Source organism: Sander vitreus, chromosome 21 (genome assembly GCF_031162955.1).
Source record: "Sander vitreus isolate 19-12246 chromosome 21, sanVit1, whole genome shotgun sequence".
NCBI lineage: Eukaryota > Metazoa > Chordata > Actinopteri > Perciformes > Percidae > Sander > Sander vitreus.
Window position 1 is genome coordinate 23,895,567 of NC_135875.1, and position 14,760 is coordinate 23,910,326.

Below are 14,760 nucleotides of genomic sequence, written 5' to 3' on the forward strand. Positions count from 1 at the left end.
CCTGTGGATGAATAGGGTAATCAAGTGAAAACAATTACAGTGGAAAATAATAGGCAAGTTAGCTGGATAATACCATCCCTCTCTCATCCACGACCCTCTCTGGCTTCAGATCTAACAGGGCCTGTGTATGCAGTGTACAGTGTAACTTGTTTTTCCGGTCTCTCACAGTAAGCTTGTGGATGTTCTTGGTCCTGGAATCTCTGACTTTGCAGGAACTTCAGTCAAAGAAAGTGAAATTGCCACCATCCTACTCTAAAAGAAGGCCAGTGTACCCATGTACATCTATCATCCCCACCTCTGGCACACAGCAGTGCACCTTCCAGTGCAGTTCAGGTTGTGCTGGCTGCCGTTACACAGTCACCTCAGTCTTGCTGCCTGTGCGGTAGTGCTGCGGCTGCGGCTGCTGCTGCTGCTGCTGCTGCTGCTGCTGCTGGTGATGCGGTGGGATGTAGTGGAGCTGTTCCATAGTGTGAGTCCGTCTGGTGGCAAATGCCTGCCTCTTGGATGCTGTCTGGTTCATGGCTAAAGTGTTGGAGTGCCCACTGCCTCCCGCTCCCAGAGCCCCGCTGCCACCGCCATTGTTGGAGGCACTGGGATGGGAGTGCATTTTGGTCATCTTGTAGCGGTCCATAAGAGGCGTGGTTGGTACGAACACGTCTGTGTGCGAGATGGCACGTGACATTGACTTGTCGCTGCCATGAAACCCGCCGGAGATGTTGCTTACCATGCCGCGCTTCAGCGACATCATCAGCTTGTCCGGTGACAGCAGAGGATCCTGGGATAGGAGGCGGTCTTGTGAGTACAGCCGATCTTGTGAATAGAGGCGGTCTTGAGAGTAGTGGCGGTCTTTTGAGTAGAGGTGATCCTGCGATAGAAGTCGGTCCTTGGAGTACATGCGGTCCTTGGCGTACAGGCGATCTTGGGAGGTGTGGCGGTCCTGTGGGAAAAGACGCTCCTGGGATCGAAGACGTTCAGCAGACAGGAGCTGTTCGTCTGAGAGGATCCGGTCTCCATACGGGGACATACCATTAGAGGACGTGCTGTAGTCTTGCTGTGGGTCTCTCTGCGGGGACAGGACGCGGTCCTGGGACATGGCCCTCTGGACGCGACGGGGCCTCTGCCTTTGTTGAGACTGTTGCTGTGAAGACTGGGACTGGGGAGGGGCCTGGGAGATGGAGGACTGCGGGGGCTGGCTCTGGAGCTGCTGCTGCTGCTGCTGCTGTTCCCGGTGCTGTTGAGCAAAAGATGAATGAGGTGAGTTTATTCACAAGCTGAGGGGGAAAAATCTCTGCCACCCACCACTTCAAATTAAGAGAAATACCAGCTATAGCTTCTAACAAATTAAAATCTGGAGACTCAGAGATAGCACACTTACTTTGTCTTTTAGAAAAACATGACCTTGTTTAGAGGCCTGCACACTTATGTACCCACCTGGTCTTGAGTCATTTTGAGAACATGCAAGGGAAGAGTGCCTCTTGCTGCCAGGTCGGGCAGGTGGCGCTTACGAGTGTAGTAGTCGTCGACATCTTTATCTGCTGCAGAGGAGACAGGAATAAAATGACAGAATCAAGAGGTGAAGAGGAGATTCAGGGAGTGAAAGCAAAAGAAAACACGGGAAGGTGTTAGAACGCAAGGGGAGAAATTGGATAAAGTGGGTTTGGAGAACATTGTGCACAATGTCGAGAAAAGTGTTGGCGGACCCATCTGTGTTTCACCTTTCCAAGCTCATGGAGGGGGAAAAAAAAATAGAGAGACAGAGGAATCGCAGTCAGACTGTAATACATGCTAGGCACATAACAGCTACACATCCATTTGGGATTCTACAGGCAGCTCTGCTGTAGGGGCAAACTTTTCAAAGGTCATGTGAAACATGGTCATATCATACAGATACGGAGGGAAGCACGCAGGCACCTCATATGTAGTACATGCTGGACAGCTGTCTATGTATTGTTGAATTTATTCATCACTTTCCATTGAGAATGTCCTTGAGTGGATATTTTATCCCTATTAATGTGTACAAACAACTACAACATGCATTCAGAAGCAGATCAAAAAGACAAGAAAACATTTCCAGAGACAGTAGAGTGTAGGAGTGAATGTATCATCAACTGCATGCCACACAACAAAACACATGCAGAAAGACTTGTCTTTGAATACAGAACCACACACATAGTGACGCACATTCACAAGAACTCTGTCAGACATCTTGTCAAAGAGACGAAATGCAGCTCAAATTAAAAAGTGGAAACAATAAGTCCATTGTTGTAAAGATGCACATTCTGTATTCTTTCTGAACACTAGCATGAATGTTTCACCATCATGTCATCCATATGGTGGGATTAAATCATGGAGAGCAGACCTCTCCACCTTGTTGAGAATTGGTAGATGACTCTGAGCATGTCTTTTTCAGCACTGTTCACACCACCTGTCAGGATTACACTCAGCCAAAATCCCCTTCAGCAGCGAGCCACGGCTGCTTGCTGCAAATCGATTCATTATGAGAGATAATAAAAACAAGATGTTCCTTTCTCAAGCATAATAGTCTTCAGGATTTGGGCAGGGCATTGCAAACTCATCAACTATATTACCACGGAGTGAATGAATAACTTGTGATGTATACTGTCCTGCCCTGCAATGGGCTAAATGCTTTTCTTCAGTTTGATACCAATTTGCATTAATAAGCAGCAGCATTCTTCTCTTTTATTATCCCGACAATGAAAACGCTGCTCTATCTTCCCTCCAGCACAATCCAACATGATCTATCAGTGTGCAGACACTAGTTGAGCAACAAAAAGAAACTGCAGAGCCTTTTGGCTATTTGCTGCAACAAATAATTTGCTTTGGAAGCAGAAAGAAAGTTGGGAAGACTGAAGGACACTGCCTTAGGATATTTTGTCTCTTCTGTGGGCTTCCATCTCTGACTAGTTTTTTCATTTGGTTTTGTTTTACAGCCTAAACTATTACGTTAATTCGTTGTAATGTTCGTAATGTTTTTTGTGTTTTCTCCCAATAAAGGACCAGTAAATAGCAGTGTATAGTGTATAGTGTATCCTGCAAACCTGTTTTGCAATTTAGTGTGAGGTGGTGTCTGGCAGCTAACAGGGGGAGCCAGTGTGGAGTAAGCCCTGATGGGATGAGTTGTAGATCGTCATCCTTCAATTTGACTGCACGCCAGCAGCGAAGTGGGGCAGTCATGATGAAATTACACAAGCCTTGAGAAATATTTGCGTTCCACTCGGAGAACATCATGAGATGAGACCTCATTACGCAGCAGAAATCCAGCGTAGCACCACTAAATCAATACGGAGCCGAGCCGGGCACAAGAAGCCGCTTAATGTACTTATACGCTCCAAGAGAAGAATAGTGGCTGCAGCCTTTGAGTGAAGGCAAGGGAAGCATTGAATATCAATGACTCACAGTTTCTTGAGATGACTAGGCTGATTTCATGAAGGATCAGAGTTGAGGAATGGGTATTTTCTGATTCTGTTTCAGGCCCTCTCCATCCACTGAAATGATCAATGGGGAGTTGCAAAGATCTCCAGACAAATGTGTACGAGGACTTTACTTTCGACTGTTTGATGTCCTTCGTACAACACGCTAATCATTTTCACAGCTGAAACACTTCGGAGCCATTCAGTAAGTCCCAGTCAGGAGTCAGGAAAGCACACTTAATGCAGTATTTCTGTCATGCAGGGCATCAGGGCAGGGAGCCTACTCTTGCATTAGTGCAGTGAACTTGGACCTACTGAGTTTCTTCAGGGATGAGAAGCGGCTGAGGTCGGCTTTGACGGCCGCCTCATAGGAGGGCGGCAGGTGAGACAGGCTCTGGAAGGAGCGTGAGAAAGACAGGTCGTAGGGCTCCGTCTGCGAGGTCAGGATGCCACTTATCCGATTGTTTTCTGGAGACACATACATACATATACAGACACAGAAGAGGGAAGAGAAAAGACATGGGCAGGCTGGCTACTCCTGTCCCCCACCCCCCCCCAATAAAAAAGCTAGCAGGTTTAGATCATTATGGAAGACCACCTGCTGAGGTAGAGAAGGGAAGATTGAGCTGGCGGGCAAGCTGGAGCTTTAGTGTTACAAACATTTCCTGGAGGCAAAGGTACTCTGAACAAATCTCAGAAATGATCTCTTTGGTATGAATTAAGAAAGTAAGTATTCTCTTTATTGTGCAAGTAAATTTGGGTTAAATATACTACGAAAAATATAAACCAGAATTTCTTGAGACCTCTTTCAGGTCTAAATAATGCATTGTTGCCAGGGCTGTAGCTATCATTGAGGACACAGAGGACATGTCCTTGGTATTCTCTCTGGGACTTCAGGCGTTTCATTTACATATTTTCTTTTTTTTTTCTTTTTTACATGTATACGTTTTTAAGGCTTGTTTTGGCGTCAAGTTAGGGTTAGGGTTCACATAGTCTGGATCAATGGAAGAACATTTCCAGAAAAATTGCCTGACATCCTACGCGTGGCTCACGAGCCAGATGTCCCTCACCTTCCGCTCTGTGTGTGTTACCGTTCTCAAAATCCCTTCGATTCAGGAAACAACAAAGAACTTGAGCTAGCGAGCAACACGCTGAAAATGTCAAGTTTTGAAGATAATTTGATAATGCAACAAGGCAGGCCTGCTTGGTTCTTTTGGGAAATGATTGTAAAAATTTACAAAGAATATGTTTAGGGCATTTCCTCTCTAACTGGGACGTTTTGGGACTGATTGGTGGGATTGCTGTGGACAAAGTATACACAGTGATAAACAAGTAAGAGCTAATGAGGTTTAACCATTTAACCAGCTAATTTAAATAGCTCACTTACTGTATTGTGTCAACAGTTAACTTAATTTAATATTGTATGTGGCGTTTTCTTTTGCGGGGTGCAAATGTTCCACCAAAACAAGTTCCTTCCTGAGACTATTCTGCAGAGCCACCGTCTCTGAAAACATATTTTCCTCTTGCCTTTTAATTTAACATCATTTACTCAAGAAAAAAGCTTTAGTGAGAGAAATGGTTGCATATCTAAAACTCCAACTTGCTGATGGCAGCGATGGGGGAGTATAGGCGGTCACATCAGGCACTCAGTGAGTGTTTGGTGTGGGACTGACTTGACACGTGACATGGTTTGACGGGAGGAAACAGTGGTCCAAAAAAGAAAAGAGAGAAAAAAAATAAAAAGGAGACAACACACCAAACAACAGATGTGTGCTGCAGAGTGACCCTGCTCGGGACAGTGCTGTGATGTGATCTGGGGCTGGGCAGGCAGCAATGCCTGGACTGGCTGCCGCTGATGTGACGTGATATGATGCCAGGAAGACGCACAGGAGGGGGGATGGGGGGAGGGGGGGTTGACTGGACCAAAGCCCTCTTTTATTTTCTCTTTATCTCCCTTCCTCACACATGCACGCACACAAACATCTGCAGTCTGTCCCATTCACCGCCATCTTCCTTGCTCTGTCAATCTTATCTTTCCTACCATGCTGCCACCCACTTTCCTTCGCTCCTTAATTCTTTCTTGTCCATTCAGTATTCCCCTCTCTCTCATTTTATTTCTCGCTCCTGCTCTATCTCGCCCTCCCCAGTGGGCTGTGAGTCTGTCACGCAGTGCAGAGCAGCGGGCATGGGTGCGGCTCCACACCAGCCTCCAATGGAAAGATAAAAATAGGGCTTTAGTAACTGCTGCAGAATGGAGAGAAGGAAAGGAAAGAGGAAAAAGAAATGGAGATTAGAGAATCTAAAAGGAAAAAAGAGACTGAAATACAAGAAGGAAAGAATATAGTGGGATGAAAGGAGGAGGGGAGCTTGGGAGAGTAGGACGGAGGGGTGGTGGCAGGGCTGGGCGACAGCAGGGGGTCCTGGGAGCGATCTGTGATGGGACTGTCTGCCACACTGCATCAATAAGGGGAGAATTGACTCAGACTTTGGCATGCTGTTAGCTATCTCAACAGCAAACACATTTCACTGCTTCATCACGATGGACAGTACAACCACACAGACCTGACTCAAGTAGTCTTTGCAAATCTTACCTTAATCTTGTTTTTTTAAAGGATCTTAGGAAGTCTGGAGTTATTTTTCTTATTACCAACAAATGCAATGAAAAGACCAAAACCAGCGATTCATTGATTGGTAGTGTATCTCTATTGTGCACCGGGGGACATGTTCCTGCATCAAGATGAACATGGACACATACACCTGTCCTCATAACCAGACTGAATGAATTTATTCTGCCTGGCACTAGTGGGAAGGAGAGTTTAACCTCTGATCTAAGCTCTGATTGGTCAACTGTTTTCCCATCCAGTACAAACGGCACCACGACAGACCTATGTAAATCTATAAACAAACAGAAGATGTGGTCGGTTCTTCAAAGGTCTGGAATCAGGGTAATATATGCATTTCTGGTGCCATTATTATTCACTTGTGCATCAAATGTGTATTCATCCACTGCTAAAAAAAAGTCCCCAACACATTGACTATTTCCCCTTTATTTAAAAAAAAAAAATGAGAGGTTATTTTTTGTCTTACCAAGTCTTCAGTAGGAACCAGTGGGTGTGGAGTACCACAGACAGAGGGGGAAGTTAGAAAGTAGAAATGGTTGGTTTTGGTCTTTTTTTGGGAATAGTTTGAAAATAAGAAAACTATATAATAACACAAATTATACTTTGTTGCACATTTACATGAAATCACATGAATTGACTTTCATATGCTTTCATGAGTCAAAAGGATTCTGGATACTTTCTTTGTCCCACATGACAAACTAAGACACATTTTCTTGTTGAAGTAGGTTCAAACAAACTAACAAACTTATTATTTTTAGCAAATGGTACTTAAATCAGGTCTGAAAACACAGGAAGACACAAACGCTGGGGCTGGTTTGTGGTGTAGGTGAACACAAATGTTTGCTGGAATGTAACGAATGACTTTTACACTAAGTGTATGACTTACCACGTCTCAATGATCGGTGAGCTACCAAACCCAAGTGAAAAACAAATATTTCAGAGACACGTTGATGGTGAGCAAAACAGAACCTACAAAGACCTACTCCATATTCAGCATGGCTAGTAAAGAAATAATGAAATCAACACTACTTCCAGAGGCAGTGATGTACACTCGTGTTTATGATTATGCATTTTCTGTGATTTGCAGCTGTAACTCCTGGCTTTTTCAGTCACAACCTGTTGGTGGGATTTTTCATATTTTCCATAGAGCTCCAAGGCATTTCTCTAAAGTTGAGTGTGTGTGTGTGTGTGTGTGTGTGTGTGTGTGTGTGTGTGTGTGTGTGTGTGTGTGTGTGTGTGTGTGCACATGTGTGTGTGTGTGTGTTTGCAGAGCAAGCAAGCCAGGTTTCTATATTTGTGGTTGAAACAAACAAAATATAAATCAAATGGCAACATAAGAGTGATTTAATTAATATAGTGAATATTCCGCTAATCTAATCTCTGCTGTCCTTCCTCTCTCCAGCCTCCAGCTTGCTTCCTTACGCAACTTCTAGTCTCCACATCGGCCAGTCTGTGACCCCGGGCAAGACCTCGGCTCGCTCAACAACTGTTCAAACAAACAGCTGCATGACGTCAGCAATAAAAAACGATTCACGGTGATGCTCCTGTGAGGCTATGGTGATAACTTTCACACGCTCTGTCAACCAGAGGACATGATGACCTCGACAGAACATTAACTTGATCCTCCGCCAATTGTATTCCCTTTCAGAATGAGATGGACTGTGACTGCGGCCTGATCCCACTCACAGAAAGATGTTAATGACTATGGGATGTGACACGTCTATGATTCAATCTTTAACGAAAGAGCCTAATTTTAATAACGGAATGGCTTCACAGTGGGGCGAATTGAAGAGAGGACCATGTCAAGGGGCTTTTCACACATCAATGTCAAGCACTAAATTCAAGTCAATGCCTCGGTGGCCCAGGCATCATCTCAAACACTGAACTCAGCTGTGAATTCACTTGAATATTCCCACTGCCCCTAGTGTGTCTTACCATTCTTAGGTGTGCGTGTAGGGCTACCTAGAGCCACATGGTTATAGTTGTGCTGATGGGTACCTGCAATGACAAAAGCAATGAACATCTTGTTCAGTGTCCATGAGGAATGCTCTGTATCAGCTCACATACAGACTGTTAGCAGTGGGACGGGGACAGTCAAAGAGATAATTCACCAATTTTTATGTATGCTTTTCACATAATTAACACAATACAGATTGATGTAGAGAAATTTGAATTGACTTTTATAGTATACTCAAGTCACAAAGCCAATATCAATATTCTGTTGCTGACTAACTTATTGAGTGGGTGAAGTATCCCTTTAAGTTCCTCAAATTAAGTGAATGGACATAAAAATAAATGAGAGACATTATGGGATGAGTGAAACTGCAGTCGTTGTAGTCCGTTCAGTGTTACCCTGCAAAACATTCACATCAATCAGAATCCAGAAAGTCAGAGAGTACAAACACACAAAACCAGAGCTGTATAACATTGATCCCATCCTGTGCTGGAACACACTCCCATGCTCTCTGGGAAATGTATTACTTGAGAGTAAAGACACACAGACTACAGTAATCGGTGCATTCATCATGAAAAGATGCCTCAAACACAATTTAATTTAAGAAACCACAAGCCGATAACAACAAAACACAACCAAATGGTGCACATTTTTATCACCTTGAGAACACACAAACAGCACTCAAAATATCACCTCATATTCATAAACGTCAAGTAAAGAAAGGCATCTACCAAAACGACAACACGTGGCGGCACACACAGATGCTTTGCTAATCCAGTTACAAAGTGGGACGTAGAAGTATTATTGTGCCAGCGTTTTTTGTTTGCAGACACATCCTCACCTGACACAAGCACACACACACATACACACACAAACACACACACACACACACACACACACACACACACACACACACACACACACACACACACACACACACACACCCTTCGTTTTTACAGTCGCTGTAAAACTTTTTCTTATAATGATATAATCAATGATCCTCAACATAGAAACATGGGAGTCTCCTACTAATGCAACAATGCTAAAGGTTAAAGTTATGACCATCACTTTTAGGTATAAGGTAGGTATATTAGGAATTTCTTAGTTCCTAAGAAATTATGTTTTGTCAGTCAGGCACAATACCCATGAGCCTCAGCAACTATTGCTTTGCAGAAGAGGCCAGAAGCTCGTCAGAGGCGTAAATCAGATGAACTAAACTGTAGATGTGATCCAGAATCCAAAAGTCAATTTATTTACCATGCAAATTATCTCTAGCTTCCGCACAGAACAGAATTTAAGCCCCGTGGGTGGATGTTTCTTATCCAAATGCACCTTGGGAGATGTGCTATACACCTGCAATCAGAATGTTTCAACTGAAACAACATTTGCGTGGAAAAGATCCCTCTTGACCATTGAAACCGTAGTTTGACAAACCAAATCTGAATCTCAGCTGTAAAGCATGTCTATTCTCTGTAAGTTATGTGCAGTGCTTTTTGCTGTTGCTTATGTTTGCATGTGTTTCTGAATGTGCTGATGTTTTACATGCATTTGTTGTGACAGTTTTTTTGTTGCAGTCAACGATACAATTCTTTAAACATTTACACACTCTGTCCTTTGTTTCTCTGGCTCTCTGTGTGCATGAGTATGGTCTAATCAGCAGTAGCAGTCTTCTGTGTTGTCATCTGGGAAAGCAGAGCCATTTTAATTTTCAACTCAGAGAATAAACAACTGTTCAGCCAATCATCTCTCCATCCTACTGTGCAGGAGTGCTTGCGTTTGACAGGGAATATGATGCAGTGGTACAGAGCTCGGCTGGGCACCGCAGTGTGGAGGTGCTTTAGTTGAAAGATGGGCCCTTTACAGAGCCCATTGTGCTGAGAAAGATGATGAATGACAGCTATTCTCAGGATTGCGTAGGGCTGTGTGTGTGTGTGTGTGTGTGTGTGTGTGTGGTTTTGTATGTTTGTAAGTGAGGAGGAGGCAGCGATAGATGGAGACCCCGTCGTAGAGTGTTGCTGTCGCGACACGTTCATTTGCTGTCTACTGCTGTGCCTGTTTAAAAATGCATTAAAGCCAACTGCTGAAACAGTCATTTACATGTCACAGGAGTGAAGGAGGAGGGGGAGGCTCGCTGTTCTCACATTATGGGTTTCAATATTTACTCAAGCTATGGAGATAGATGGGATATGTCTTCTGTGTGCTCCTTCACTGGCTTTCTCTTTTTTCATATAAAAGCATAACAGTGATTGTCACAGAAGAGTTGTTTTGAAAAGGGGGAAACTCAAAGTGATCTGAGACTGTCTCACTATCTGTTGTGTAACAAGAGTAATTGCTTTTACAAACTGTCCCTTTCCGAAAGTGTTTCCAACAGAAAGAAACTAATGCTGAAAGTGCTAAAAATGTAGTTTACATTAGGTCTGTTCACACAATATGTCATTGTCTGTGGACGGATGGGGTAAATGTGAAGGGTCTTTTTATTATTTAACAACTCTTGCACGTCCGTCATTTCTAAAGTGATGAAATGATGAGTAGAAACATTTAAAAATCTTTCCTCTTCAAAAATAGAAGTGCAAGTTTTACAGACTACATTTAAAATTCCTGTGTGACACCACCTACAGATATAATTATAATTTTTGATATAATGTATGAATACTTAATGAACTGCTCAATTCACTTAGTTCACAAGGCCAGAGCACATGAACACAACAAAGTTTTAAGTTTCAGCAAGTTTTTCTTTTCCAACCCTGTCTCCTACCTAATAGCTTTATATACTAGTAATAGATAAGTAGTTGGAGCAAATGTCACTTAATTATTGTAATGGGTTACGTTTACTGGCACAGTTTTCCCAGAATAGGATGTTTGACAGTCCAATAATGCAGAGAAGTCATAGGATTGTCAATCCTGTGTCCCACAAACTTGGACTAGGTTAGCTTTTGTACCTATTACAAAAAGCTAATTGTTTTCATAGTCTTTCCCTAACCTGAACAAAGTGCTTTGGGCTGCCTAAACAACCATAACAGTGTAAATCATGCTTCAACTGACAGGAGCGGCTGTTGTGGGAAAAGAAATGAAACATATACATTTCTTGTTATGCTGATAAAAAAACATTTTGGGCAGCATCACGCTTCCAACAAAACCGATATGCTAATACAGATCAATTAATACTGTACATGCTGTTTTTTTTAAGACAGGGTTGTGATGTCATTACAGTCATGGTATAAATACAAAGGCTGATCTGCTGTTATGTCGTTCATTCCAAACAGGCATCTTCACGTGCAGCCTACAGCCAGTAAACATATAAGGAATTACTTCTACAGCAAAAGGAAAATCATTCAATGGGATTATCCCCAATATATTGAAAGAAGACTATAAAATGATGCACAATATTTATCCCCCTAAAGCCTGATTTATGGTTGTGCGGAGGCTCCACGCCGAGCTTTCGCCATAGCCTATGTAAGTGGCCTCATGTTTATAATTGTGCATTGGTGTGTGCCTCGAGCCAGCATGTGTGTGTGTGTGTGTGTGGTAGAGCGAGGGAGAAAGTGAGTGACGGCGATTAGCTTCGGAGCGATTACCGACTCTGGAGTCATAGTGAGAGAAACAAAGTGTCTCCCCTGTTCTTTCTGACCACGGTGAGAAATCTGGAGCAGGAAAAGTTAACCCTCTCCTTGATTTCATGTTGTTTATGGAGGAGAACCAGGAAATGAGTCACGCTGCCAAGCTACGGCCACTGTGTATTTAAGTACATTTCTTCTTAGGTTTAATTATGTTATGTCATCATTATGTAAGATTGTAATGCTCATTGAAAGGAAATGACTGCATTGTTTATATATTTCTTTAAGTACGATGCCGAACTGTTCTACAATTGTTTGTATCGCATATTTGTGAAAATATCCAAATAAACGTCCAGCCTACACTATGTATCAGGCAGTGCTGGACATGTCGTCAGTCCAACGCCAGGCCTGTACAAGTATGTGAAGAGTACTTAAGTCAACCCTATATTTGAATTATTATTATGAGAATCTATAAACTGTGACATGCTACTGGAAAATAGTTGATCCGCTAATTCTGCAACTTGTAGCTTCTCTAAAACCACAGAAAGACAAACTTCACAAAAAGAAAAAAGAAGTCAGAACTGGCCTCAGGACGCTGCTCAGGGCACCATTAGGAGGAATAAGAGATTCCATGTTTCCTTCATCCCAAGTGCTATTGATGTGCTTAATAGCAAATAGCACTCTGGCTGCATTCCTTGTACTTCTCTTGCACACTTGCACATTTGAACTCTTGTTCATGTGTACTTGTACATGTCTGAATTTCCATTTCCCTGCTCTAGCTCTGTGATTGATTGTGTTTCTGTGTCAATTTTGTCTTTGTGTATTCTGTTTCATGTGAACCCTGGTTGCAAAACACATTTCCCCTCATTCTCCCAGAGTTGATCATTAACAGGTATTATCAGCACAGCTCCCCGTCTTTCACCAAAAAGTACGGACTCGGACCGATTCTATACAATGTTCTTGATCTCTGAGAAGTTTCGTCTCAATCTGGTGATTCAAGCCCGGTCTAAGGGGTCCAGAGGGACGGGCTGAGCTGAATGGCCCACTGAGAACAAGCATAGGAAGAGTCTAGCTCATTAAGAACCTGGAAAGCCATGTTCAGTGATCCCTCCGTAATCTGGGGACCAATTAACCGCATTGAGGAAACAGTCCCAGTACAACCAGCAACCCCAACCTCTCAGAGCCATGCAGTTGCTTATCGTCTCCAGCCAGCCCACCACGCTGCCGCCCTCCTCCCCTCTTTGAGCTGACATTGCCAAATAACCTCCACACGGCGTGTTAACATGAAGCAGCTCGAGAAAATATGTTGATGATGAAGGGAGCTTACAGTGAGGGTGGGACCCCCTGGATACACTGCTGACCATTAGTCAAGCCAGTGCTGCTATACAGTGGACTGATTGAGTATGATTGACATGCTTTCCAGATCGTTGGGTTACACAGGGCCCTTATTTGAATTGCTAAATGGATCTTTTTCTGTCAGTATGTTGATGACGCAGCTGTGTGTTTGCCAGATTTAATGTCTGAATCAAGCATATATCTATGACGGGTGGGCCACAGACACATTATTCTGGATACAGTCACCCTCACCTCCGCAACAAGATTAGTCACATTAAATTTCACTTGGCTTATAACCGATCTCCGGAGGATTCCTCCTTGGCAAGTTTGCATCCAGATGGCACACAAGTGACTCAGTAATCTGACATTTGGCGTGGCATTTTGTTTCACATCACACTTCCAAACATCACATCCCTATACAGCACACAGGGGAGGCAAGAGATGGCATGCTGAGCCGGCCACAAGACACCTTGAATTCAGTGCCTCACATGCTCAGAGCTATCCTGGAAACCATCAGAACATTGATTTCTACGAATTAGCATTCTGTCCAACAACGGAACAGCCACATCATGATATCCAGTTCGCTCTTTGTAAATGATTTGTGTGTGTGAGTGTGTTTGGCCAATCTTTTGTGTTTCTATGAATAGGGAAGTCTTTCAGAGAGTTGAAATGAGGCAAATCTCCGTGACAACTACAAGGGAGCAAACAAACGTAACATACAAACAAACAAGCAAGCAAGCACATCAGAGTATTTGCTTAATCAACTGAGCAACCTCCAGGTGTGAGCTCGCACATGTCAGACCCAATACAAACACTGAGTAAGTGCATTGAACAAATCAACGATTGGATGTGCCAGACCTATCTTAAATCAAACGAAGAAAACACTAAGGTAGTTGTTTTCGGAGCCAAAGAGGAACGATTAAAAGTCAGCACAGCTTCAATCGGCAATGTTATAAACAACAGACAAAGCCAGAAATCTTGGTGTAGTCATGGATTTAGACCTGAATTTCAACAGCCACATTAAGATAATTATAAAGTTAGCCTATTATCACCTTAAGAATATATCAAGGGTTAAAGGACTTATGTCTCAGCAGGATTTGGAAAAACTTGTCCATGATTTTATCTTCATTAGACTCGAATACTGTAACGGTGTCTTAACAGGTGCAGCTGATTCAGAACGCTGCTGCTCCAGTCCTCACTAAGTCCAAAAGAGTGGATCACATCAGTCCAGTTCTGAAGTCTTTCCACTGGCTTCCCGTCTCTCGGAGAATTGGTTTCTAAATAGCACTGTTGGTTTGTTAAGCACTGAGCGGTTTATTTCTGATCAGCTGCTCCATTCTGAACCCTCCAGACCTCTCATGTGGTCTGGGTCAGCTCTGCTTTCTGTCAGAGTCAGAACTAAACATGGAAAAGCAGCCTTCACTTGCTACGCTCCACAGATCTGGAACTAACTCCCAGATAACTGCTGCAGCTCTCACTTCTTTTAAATCAAGGCTGAAGACTTTTTCTAAGTAATTGTTCATTTCTTACACTGCACTGTAACTTTTATTCTTGTATTTCATACATGTCTGTGTATTTATATTTGATCTGTTTTAATATTCTCTTTAACAAATGTTTTTTAACTGATTTTAACTGCTCTTTAATGCTGTTTTTATGCAAAGCACTTTGAATTGCCTTGTTGCTGAAATGTGCTGTACAAATAAAGCTGCCTTGCCTTGATAAGTATTAAAATGATGTGCATCACATGCTATGGCACAAGGATGCAATATTATTGACCACCGTTTGGAGATACGTGTTACATAGCACTCTCCACCACCATCATCAAAACACCTGTGCACTTGGCCAGTGAAGTGGGTGTGCTTGTC

The 14,760-nt window shown here is 43.1% G+C and overlaps 1 protein-coding gene across 1 annotated transcript in view; it reads right to left on the minus strand.

Annotated features, from left to right (window-relative positions):
• Window positions 1-349: 349 nt before the first annotated feature.
• Window positions 350-14,760, minus strand: part of shisa6b (shisa family member 6b) — a 75,121-nt gene continuing 60,710 nt past the window's right edge. The window contains exons 5-9 of the mRNA XM_078278933.1: window positions 7,988-8,050; window positions 6,939-6,959; window positions 3,747-3,899; window positions 1,432-1,535; window positions 350-1,231 (exon numbers count right to left, since the gene is read on the minus strand). Coding sequence (XP_078135059.1) covers window positions 350-1,231; window positions 1,432-1,535; window positions 3,747-3,899; window positions 6,939-6,959; window positions 7,988-8,050 — 1,223 coding nt within the window. The remainder of the gene's footprint in view (window positions 1,232-1,431; window positions 1,536-3,746; window positions 3,900-6,938; window positions 6,960-7,987; window positions 8,051-14,760) is intronic.